Raw genomic sequence first — 11,133 nt, 5'->3', positions numbered from 1 at the left:
TAGAGGGCGTTGTTCATCAAAATGGCTGCGCCCAGGATTGTATTTAATCTGGTGTCAGTAGTGAAAACTGAACTGAAAGCTATCCGTCTGATCCGGAACGCATCCATGACACCTTCTCAAAGTTATTCTAGCATGACAGACGATATCAGTCGTACTCTAGCCGCTGGCAGAGCAAAATGTTCCTCGCCCATCCACGGCAAAATCAATGAAGTTGAGTGCAATGTTACTTCACGTGTAATAACGTTAGATCGCATTGTTAATAACGCGTTGAGACGATGTGATGTCATGCCCAGCCCAGGAGGACCTAATTTTTCATTGAGCCATAAAAGCACTTGCACGCCCTTGGTACTGCTTTCTCCAGATGTGATTCTAAGCATACTAGAGTCTCAGAATCGGTTGGCTTTGCGGAGGCAGATACTGCAGCCTGCTTACTACTGGAATCATGTTTCCCGCTGTAGCATGTCTAGTGTCGCTCGTAGAAATTACTGTTCAGTTTCACGGACTTGCTGGAACTGCCATGCCTTGACCACAGTTGCTGATAAAAGTGAGGTGCAGTTTTTCTGTGATTCCTGTCATGCTATACAGCCAGTGAACCCAGATTCAAACTTCTTTCAGATAATGCTATGGTACGTTGGCCTACGTGTATGTAAATGCATTATTTTTAGTAACTTTATTTTCAGCACCAACTTTTTTTTTTAGAAATCTGTCCAAGTTAGTGTCTAGTGAAGGCCTAAGACCAACAAGTGTAAAGGGGAGCATGTTAATTTTAGGGGGCATTTTTGTGAGGAAGGGGGTTCAGTACTCAGTATCTACATGCGGGGAACAAGTTTAAAAAGTAGGGTAAGTGTTTGTTGATAGCAGTCAAAAATTGTTGTAGTCCTTTATGGTATGTGTCTTAGAAAACTTTGAATTACTCCGAAACTATCAGTTGCCACTTCTTACCAGTCTGCCACCTCAAGAAATATTAACATCTGTGGAGTGGTTCAAAAATAGTTTGCCAGATTTTTTAAAAGGATTTTTCTTTGCTAATACTTGCAGTGATCAGACCTTTGACATTGATACTGAACAGCTCACACAGACATTTAGAAATCTTCAGAGGCAGTTGCACCCTGATAAGTTCAGCATTATGTCAAAGGTAAACCCATTTTATTGCTCTTTTCCAATTCCTAATTCAGCACTTATCCTGTTTGAATTTGCTTTTCCCGGAAGTCATTGATGGTAACTCTCTGAAATCTGCTACAGTTCAATTTTTTTCACAGAGGAGCCTAGCCACTTATTTAACATATGTTATATGGACATTGATGTCCCAAACTGGCCAAGTTGCAGCACTGTTTTCCCCACTGTTGCATGCAGATATTGGCAGAGTCTTGATGTTTTCTACCCTGGAAAGCCCAGATCTAAGGCTCATGGCTCCAGGTGATTCCCCACTGGAGCTGCAATGCAGACCCCTTTTTTGAGCACGTAGGCTTTATATACGAAGCCGGGGAGCCTGAAACCGGGACAAAAGAGCTCAGCCTTTCAACAAAAGACAGCGCTCAGAACAAAAGACTGAGCTGCTGGGCATTACAGACATTTTTTCACTCTCAATAGTGGAAATAATCGAGGCTTGTTTTGAAACAGTATACCACGGTTTTGGCATTTTGTGCGAGCGGATTACAACAAGGGACAAATGCGCTCCACCACCGCAGCAATAAGCTACACAGTACCGCTGCACGCTAATCTGGCCCCTATTAAAAAGAGGTCAGCAGCGCACTGTGCCAGGTTTGTGAACAAAAGAAAGTTATATAACACCGCACAATCTGGGCTCTTTTTACAAGGCTGCAGGCCTGGCTAAAATACTCGGGCGTCAATAGATTTTGTCTGTCAGGCTACAGTGGCCACCAGACAGTAATTCATGTGAGTGTCAACATCCATCAATTGAAATGATGAATTTGGGAAGATTTTTGAAAACTGAAAATCTTGAAATTTGCCAGTATGAGTGCACTGCATTTTTCAAACCAGCCGGCAACATGTGGTTAACCACTTCGGGCCGGGGCATTTTTCAACGTTGAGGATGCTGGGCCGGCATGACTATCATTTTTTCCGTTTTCAAAATCCTTCAACAATTCATCATTCCATTTAACAGTCGTTTATAGCCGCACGGAGTAATCTTCAGGCACTACTCTAAGTTGACAGGTGACCTTCATTGACGCCCGAATATTTCAGCCAGGCCTGCAGCCTTGTAAACAGAGCCCAGATTGTGCGGTGTTATACAACTGTCTTTTGTTCACGAACCTGGCTCAGTGCACCGCTGACCTCTTTTCAATAGGGGCCAGATTAGCATGCAGCGGTGCTGTGTGGCTCATCGCTGCGGTGGTGGAGAGCTTTTGTCCCCGGTGGTAATCCGCTTGCTCTAAATACCCCAAACCCTGGTATACGGTTTCAAAATAACGCTGGATTATCACCACTTTTGAGAGTGAAAAATGCCGGTCATGCCCAGCAGCCTGGTCTTTTGTTTGGAGTACGGTCTTTTGTTACAGGGCCCTGTTTCCTTTGTCTGAGTTCGGAGACCCCGGCCACACATGTAAACCATACAGCTCCGATTTCGGAGTCCCCGGCTGGTAGTGGTTAAGAGAATCTTACTCCTTTTAAATCAGTGGGACATTTTTCATCCATAAATCGTCTATTTTCATGGGGATGCCAAAGGGTGGCACATCAAAACAACGAACTCAGTTTGCTGCTTATGCAAATTTAAACAGAATTACAACAACTGCAGCCTTAAGACTCATTCCGTGGGATCCACTCACAGTTTACCAAACACAATGGAGCAGTTGTTCATTAAGCAGAGGATCCACTCAAAATCAAGTTTAAGCTTTATGTTTCGGAGCCAATAGGCCATAAGGGTCATTCCTAATTATGCCTGATGATACACTTAACTAGGAGGAGCAAGATTACTCAGCGATGCAATCGTCAGAAGTCAACAAGGCCTACAGCACTTTGCTCAAGCCACTTTCCAGAGGACTCTACCTGGTAACTATCTCACCATCTTTCCACTCTGTAAATTCATGTACATAGTCCATTTCCTTCCATTTTTGTTTCAGTTTTGCTTTCGATTGTGTTGTAACCCTAATTCCCTGGGGTATGTGCAAAATTATATTAAAATTGGAGGGTTGAGGACTGTTAGGGTTAATTCTCAGGCTTGTCACCAACTGTTGGACTTAATGTTTTGACGATATCTGTCTTTGCACTCCATGAAATCTGAGATCTGGTCAACCCCAAGCATGCGCCTGTTTAATTTCACATCTGGCCCTAATTTGAAAGTTTCCTGACTCCAGCATAGGCACTGAGGAACCTGCATGGGCATGACCAGGATTTTTTTCTAAGCCAAGGAGGTGGGAGGGGGAGTAACATACTTTTATCATCAGCATCAGCAATGAATCGATAAACCATTAACAGAGGAGGGGGGCAAATCTTTTTTATTTTTTTTCTTTTGTATTCTTCCGTTTTTTTGCCAGCCCTCTCCCCAGGCAATGCCCATGGGTACCCGATCTATACTGCTCAAAAGTCTGCTCCCTCCAAAAGTGCATAATTACTGGAACTTTCTGGCTTTGTTTTGGCTACTCTGTGTTTGAAGCTGGAACTGAATGGGCTGACGATTGAGGAGGGCGATGCTGGAATTGAGCCAGGGTTCCTGATGGAGGTGATGGAAACCAACGAGGAGCTGGCCGAGACTGATGACGACGCCACAGTGAGGAGGATAGGAGAGGAAAATACAGGTCAGTAGTCAGGCAACCAGACCAGTCCAGGGGTTAAGGGAGCAGGTTGTTGATGACCCTGCAAAGCCATCAAGCTTTGAATCCTTTTTATGGCATTATTGCACCTCATCAGGTGTAGGTGTTATCAGCAGAATAACAGCTTTGATAATTACTGGCTGTGACAGTTGTGCAACTTCCATGAAAATGTGAACAGTTGGTCACATGTAGGTCATCTCTGTCAGTATACTTGGTGGACTCAAACATTCAACTGCCTGAATAACAGCTGTGAGAAGAATAGCCTTGGTGCTTACTCTCTGGACCACACTGCAAGTCAACGTGATTTGTTTTGTGCACACAGGCCTAAGCCTGTTCGATATGATGATATTTCACGATATTTCGATATGATGCTGATAACGGATATCGTGTCGTTTGTAAAAACACATATCGGGATATCGTGCAAATCGATATGCTGAAAATTATCGCGATAAGCTCCAAACGATGTACTGTACATGTACATATGGAAGTCAATGCACTGCGTGTTGAGCCCTTCATTACTGCATTTAGGCCACACAAATACCCCATTGAAAACCTCAAACCACAAAGTCACTGTTGGCCCCAGCAGCTGCAAGGGTCTCACAAGTATTTAGGGGGCAGAGCCAAACCAACAGTGTAATGTATTGTACAGTAAACTCCAGCTACGTCGGCTCTCTCACTTGGGACTCGAGATGGTCATACGGTGCCCGCGGGCCGCATACGTACACGGCCGTTTTCCAATACTCAACTTCGCCTCCATCTCAGGCTTCGTCTCCAAAACCCATGACCGATTATGGGCCTGAAGCATTTCAATTAAATTGAAGAACTGTAATGTTTGGCTTGTTTGCATCTTACTTGATGTTTTGTGCCACTATCAAGTTTGCTATTGTGCTTACAACTTTAAAGTCAGGTTAGTAAAAAAAAACTAGTTGAAGCCTGAACGGAGACGAAGTCGAGTATTGGAGAATGGCCTGCATGTTCAGTTCGTTGAATAAGGCGACCCCCAAAATGCACAGAGCGCATGCGTGTAGCCCAAGAGGGATCCCAGGTATTGATGTACTCAACCATGTGCATGCATCAGTCAAGCTGTGTGGGGCTTGTCGCTTGACGCTTCTAGGCAACTGTGGCAAAGGAAACCAATACCGAAGCGCGATATTGTTATTGTTGACTTACAAGAAGGATTTTTTGTGGTCTTGTAGAAAAGGGACTGAGTGAAACATGCCGACTTATCAGAAATAAATGATGACTTAGAAATGAGGTGAGGGCGTCAATACCAGTAGCCCCTCGAGTAACACGCATGTGCTCTGTCCATTTTGGGGGTTACCTTATTTAGCAAACTTTACCGCTTATGTGTGTCGGGAAATGGCTTTTTCTGTACTGTGCGATGATATGATATATGATAAATTAATGTCCACAATTTCCATGTTGAAATTTGCTTTCCACCAGCATATAAGAGTTCTAAATGTGCAAATAATACATATGCATCTACATTTTTTTTTCCTTTTTTTTTCCTTTGTTTTAATGTGGCTCTTGACATAATGGTGATTTCGGTCGTGTTTATTTTAAGACTGGAAAATGGCGTTATCACGATAATATCGGATATCGCGATATGAAAAGAACTGAATATTGAACAAGCTTACACAGGCATGCTGATCGATACTAAGAGGAGACCCGCTACCAAAGCTTGATTTTGAAGGCAAAACTTATTACCTTCCACACAGAAAGAGCTGTCATAATTTCGGCCTGAGTCAAAAACACTGGATGCCAACTTTCTGAAGAAATCTTTGCTGTTACGGACAGGAACAAATATTCACTTTTAAATGGCCTTCACTTGATTCAACTGGACTCAACTAGGTGCTAAGCTGCAACTCAACTTGGCTCCTTGCCATAGAGTACCAAAGTGAATATGTTAATGCACAAGCATGTGCATAAAAGTCATTAGAGCGAGAACCAGCGTGTGAACCAACTTCGTATGTACTACACCTCCTGGTTCTAAATGACGTCACACTTCGGTCATCTATACCAAGTTCACTTGTTTACTATTTGTCCAAATACTCCTTTATTCACATTCGATTTACATTACCATGTGCCACCGTGAGGTTGCCACAGCAAGGTCATTTCTTGCTGCACATTGCAGAAAATGGTTAACAGGGCAACCGGATCAAACGATCCACTGGCTGTGCATTGAGAACCGAATTATTTCTGATATTTGTTTGTCAAGGAAGAAGAGTAGCATTGAAGATGCAGTCTGGACAGCAGTGTTTGTTAATCCTTTCCATTTTATTTATTTTTATTTTATTACACTTTTCCACTGGCTGTTGTAAAACTAGACAAAAAAAATTAATACATTAAAAACATGTACATAAAACATTTGACATGACACAACAATCAGATGACGGGTATAAAAAAACATGCTAAAAAGCCAGTGAATGGCAAGATGGGACATGTGACCAGCACCTCTACAGAGCCATCCTACCATATGACGACCCCCCCCAAAGAAAATAAGACAAGTGGGACTTTATTAATTTCTTCTTTCTATTTTGTGGCATGTCCCTATCTATGAAAAATTTGCCCAAGTAGTTTACTGACATAAGCTCAAATGCAAATTGCAGCAAGTTGGCCATGGTTTTATCAACCGTTAACTTGCAAAATGGCCTCCCCATGGCAACCTCTTGGTGGCGCACTGTCTTGTGAATTGCCTGTATTATATTCGATTTGATTTTTCCTCAGCCATTCCTTCCCAACATTGAATTTGATGAATTGACAGGTTTCGTGTAGACCCAGTGTTGTTTTGCATGGAACACCATCTGATGTCAGCCTTTCTTTTTTCTTTATCTTGTTCCTGTTGTTGACCTGCAGTGAAACTTGGAGCTTTCCTGAAGGATTTATCGCAAGCCTTCTCAGAAGGTAAGTTGTCCAAAGTCCCTTTATAACCAGATTTTTATTAATTTCAACTTTTTGTAGGCACCTTTCCCGAATCCACCATAAAGTACTGTGGTTACTATGAATAAAGTGCTTTTCAGAATGATTCTGACATGGTTTGGTCTGTTTGGAGTGCATGGTAATATATAAAACGTTGCAAATACATGTACCGTGTAACATACTCGTGGCCAATCAAGCGTTCCAGTAGTGGCCAGGTTCTACATAGCTGAACCTATCAAAATTCCGCGAAATCAAGATGTGTGTCTTCAGTGGAATATGGAGAGTTTAACTGTTGAAAGCCAATAAACAGGAATGTTTAGAAAAGTATGTTAAGTAGGGTACATGTATCTGCAAAGGGAATTTAGACAGAAGGGAGGTTTGATGTACCCAAACTCAGGCATCTCTGCAGCAGGAAAAAAAGAGGCCAGAATGCCGAGATTGAACAGCAGCAGAAAGGGGGAGGGGGCACCCAGATAATCCTCTCCTTTCATTCCTTTTATGTTTTTTCTTGGAGACAACTTTTCCTTTGTCCACTTTCACAGTGACACGGCCTTTTAATAGCTTTAAAGGCAGGGATGCCCACTATGATAAGAGGCCCCACTCTGGGCCTCCTCTGGTTGGGTGTCCCCTTCCCTTTTGTAAATGCTAGGCACCCCACCCTATTTTTTGTAAATGCCAGACCCTCCCCTGTTAAAGGCCCATTGATTCCACTTTGCTTCATGCATTACTGCATTGCATTAACAGTGAACATCATGTCAATCAATCAGTCATCAAAGTGTTAAAGGTGCCTATATCCACAGAAGTGATCAGAGACACCGTGAGTGACTGTAGTGGAATAGGTCTATGAGAGGGACAAACTGCTGCTGAAAAGGAAGGTTTTCAGTCTTCCCTTGAAAATAGTGACAGAGTCTCGCTTGCCTGAATCTCCAATGGCAATTTGTTCCATAAACGTGGAGCGGCACAAGCAAAGGCCCTGTCACCATGGGAAGCTGTCCTACCGCGTGGTTGTTCCAGCAGCATTCTGTCTTGTGTTAGCTGGCAGCATGTAGCACTAGCACACTGTTTCCTCTTCACACCCTTGGTAGTCTTTCATAAACACCCAAAGTCTTTGGCAGTGTTCTAAAGTGAGCATCTGATTGAACTGGCTATGGCTTGGTATAATTCATGCATGTGTGGCTGCAGCTGCTAATCAGTGGCTCCCATGCAGCCACAGACACAGCCACAACATTTGGACATGGCCTAAATCAGTGCGTGTAAAATGAAGATTCATCAATACCTAAGAAACATTTTCCATTCCTATTGGGTAACAGCCTGTCACTTGGCTTGGCTTGGCAGTCAGGTTTGCAAGGTAGTTCTTTCCTCGTCTTCTACCTCTGTGGTCCCGGGTTTGATTCCCGGCCCGGTCCACTTGTGGATTGGGTTTTCAGTCCCTACCTGACTCCGTGAGTTTTACCCGTAATATTCCTCTGGGGTTTTCCTCCCACCTCTAAAACTGTAACTGCTTCTTACTGTCTCCCCTTTACTGATGTTGGTGAATGTGGGTCGTTTGGCGGCTGCCCGAGGCGCCCTTTTATGCCATCGGCTCAACCATGTTTATATGTATTCATTGTTCCACGCTTAATGTCTTCATTGTACCGCGCATTTGAACATATCTATATGAAATTTTGGATTTATAAGTGAATAAATTATTATTAAATGGTTGATAAAGCCCCTGCTGGCTGTTCGCCACCTCACACGGTGTGAGTGCGCCACATGCACACCAATCACCATATAAGGAGATTATTTATGACAACTAGTGCAAGGAACATATCACAACATGGCTAGAGGGGTGTTTGAATGAAATGCATTAAATCGTTGGAAGTTATATTTTGTAAAACTTATTTTAACAATTTTATTTAAAAAAAATAAAACTTTTACTGACTTCATGACTCAGAGGTATTTATGAATGGGAATGAATATGGGTGTGACCAGTCTTGAACATTTAAGACTGGCTTAGAAGAGTGGACGCTGATGATGTCCCTGGTCTTCAGTTCAGGCATTGTTAGTGCCTGATTTGGTCTTAGTAAATGAACATTTATGAACAGCCAAGTAAGTATTTGTTCCCTTAGTAACACCTGGAAACTGGCCATTTTACTAGCTATCCATCTGAAGTTTTTCGGTCACTGCTTTCCTCAGCATTTAATCAAATTTCTAATCCAGGATCCATTGAGTCATGGGACTGTCTGTCAGTCTGTTGATCTAAATTGTTGTTAGTTAGTTTTGATGTATTTAATCAATAGCTCATCCACCCAGCGAACAGTTGGTTTGCTCATGAATCAGAAAACAGAAAAGATGAAACATTTCTCAGTTTCTTTTTTTTTTCTTTTTCTCCTCAGGCAACTATCCCCAGGCCAGGGAAATACTGATGAGACTGAAATACTTTTCCAACATAGACGACAAAGTCAAGGACAAACTGGAGAAGAGTTTTTGAAGAAATGATCCACTTTAACAAACAGGGTTGGTTAACAATTGCGCTATGACAGTTACATTTTCTCAAGTGAGGTTAAGGATATTTATCCAGTGGGACTGTAGCTTAATAATTTGTGAAGATGTAAATTGGAGTACCTTGGACCAGGATTTATATTGTCATGATTTCAAAAGAAGCTGTATCAGAAACATTTGTGCTATAGTATCCCTTTGGGCTGCAACTAACTGATTTCATTGTCTGCCAAGGTAGATTTTAAACTAAATTTTTAAAATCAAATTCAGCTTGTTATTTTTCAGCGTATTTTAGTTCCTTTTTAAATCTTAAGAACAAACTATAATTTGTCATTAAAAGGTGTCCTGTGTTTAAATAGGACTCCTCTGTTACTGAATTCTACCTACTTTTGACAAAGCAAACAGCCAACTTCTGACATATTTGTCTTGAAGCACTTTCTATAAATCTTTTAACCCATCAATAATTTACAGTTTTTAGACAGAGAATTGGCAGCAATTTCCGCCTGATGAATCTATATGTAGTTGGCGTCAGATTGTGTAAATATTCCAAATAGGCTAAATAAATTATGATATACTCTTAACGAGATTACTTGGGATTATGAGTTTTAGCCAAACCGTTGCTGGTTTGATCAAGCAAAAAATACCCACAAGCAAATGAGTAATTAGGATTTCACTTTTACTCAGCTTTATAACACCATGAACTTTCTGACAAAAATTAAAAGCTGTGAAATTTGTGTAAATAAAAACAATATGTTGAGTCCTGGATTCTTTGTGCCACCTCATCCCTGTCCCCTTTTCATTTTTTTTTCTTGTGTGTTGTAACAAATCTTGGTTTGTGTCTCGAGTACATTTGCCCGCCTGCCATGCTGCATGTGCGCCGATTGAGGCAGTTCCCTATTCCAACAGCGCATGCTTAACCGCGTCCGAGGTCATTGGGACACGCGTGTGTGGTCTGCCCTATCAGTGCGGCCCTACGCAGCGCGCGCGTACTTTGTTCCCGAATGACCTTGCTTTTTACCGAATAAGCTCATTGAGGTGGTAGCGTGTTTCTCTGACTTTAACTTTTCCCACAGATGATTGCAGGATTTTTGTGTATACATATTAATGGAATATGGTTTTTGAACGTCGGCAATTTGGACTCGATAATTCCCCAGAACAGATTCTGCCAAACCGAAAAAAGGAACTGGACAGTTCTAGGTATCGTACCCGATACGATACAGACTCTTGCATATAAACAAAGAGAAACGGAAATATTCGGCCATCGATCCCGCTCGCATGCAAAGCGAGCGCTCAACCACCCCAGCCAGCTGATCATCCACGCGTTTGATTTTTACCCTTTCCAAGTGTGAAACCAATCCTTGAAGAAAAATCCTTGGAGGAGGTGGGTATCGACAGCAGCGTCTCTCGCATGTAAAGTGTGCGCCGTACCATTTGATATAACCCCCTACAACTTTTATGTCATTTTTCAACTAATTCAGTTTTGAAATAACTATGAAGAAACGAAAAAACTCCCTCGAAGATCTTGGCATTGATTTTGGTGCTTCCCACATGCTAAGCGAGTGCTCCACCATTGAAGCTAATCTGTTACTCGTTCTGCTCTATTTTTCTTTAGCTTTTAGACAATTGTAATTTTGAAACCTGTTCATAAAAATTTCTTTATAAAAAGAGAGGTTTCTAGAAGATACGGGAATTGATCCTTGCACCCCTCGCATGCAAAGCGACCGCTCTACCGTTTGAGTTCGCTCGTCGCCCAAACAGGGGGGACTGATGGCCTTTAGTGAGTAAAATACGTCACACGGGGTCACAGCAAACGACGCTCAGAGCATTGTGGGTAAATTTTTGTCAGGTGGGCGAGCTCGCGCAATGTGTCACACAAGCGGCTGTTATCAATTCCATATTTTGTCTTTTTCTTCCTCTTTGCTGAAAATATTCTCACTACACTTTATACATTTATCAAAAATTGATC

General features: G+C 42.1%; 1 protein-coding gene across 1 annotated transcript; it reads left to right on the top strand.

The window, feature by feature from the left end:
- LOC110982021 (iron-sulfur cluster co-chaperone protein HscB-like) lies at nucleotides 1–9,949 on the top strand. The gene is made up of 6 exons (XM_022240145.2): nucleotides 1–626; nucleotides 1,039–1,135; nucleotides 2,920–3,009; nucleotides 3,614–3,755; nucleotides 6,627–6,674; nucleotides 9,065–9,949. Exons 1-6 carry the CDS (start codon nucleotides 22–24, stop codon nucleotides 9,157–9,159), a joined length of 1,077 nt encoding a protein of 358 aa, XP_022095837.2. The 5' UTR covers nucleotides 1–21; the 3' UTR covers nucleotides 9,160–9,949.
- Nucleotides 9,950–11,133: the final 1,184 nt, after the last annotated feature.

Source organism: Acanthaster planci, linkage group LG09, assembly GCF_054643075.1.
Source record: "Acanthaster planci isolate LZ-2023a linkage group LG09, COTS_SCS, whole genome shotgun sequence".
NCBI lineage: Eukaryota > Metazoa > Echinodermata > Asteroidea > Valvatida > Acanthasteridae > Acanthaster > Acanthaster planci.
This window is presented reverse-complemented; position numbering and strand designations above follow the sequence as displayed.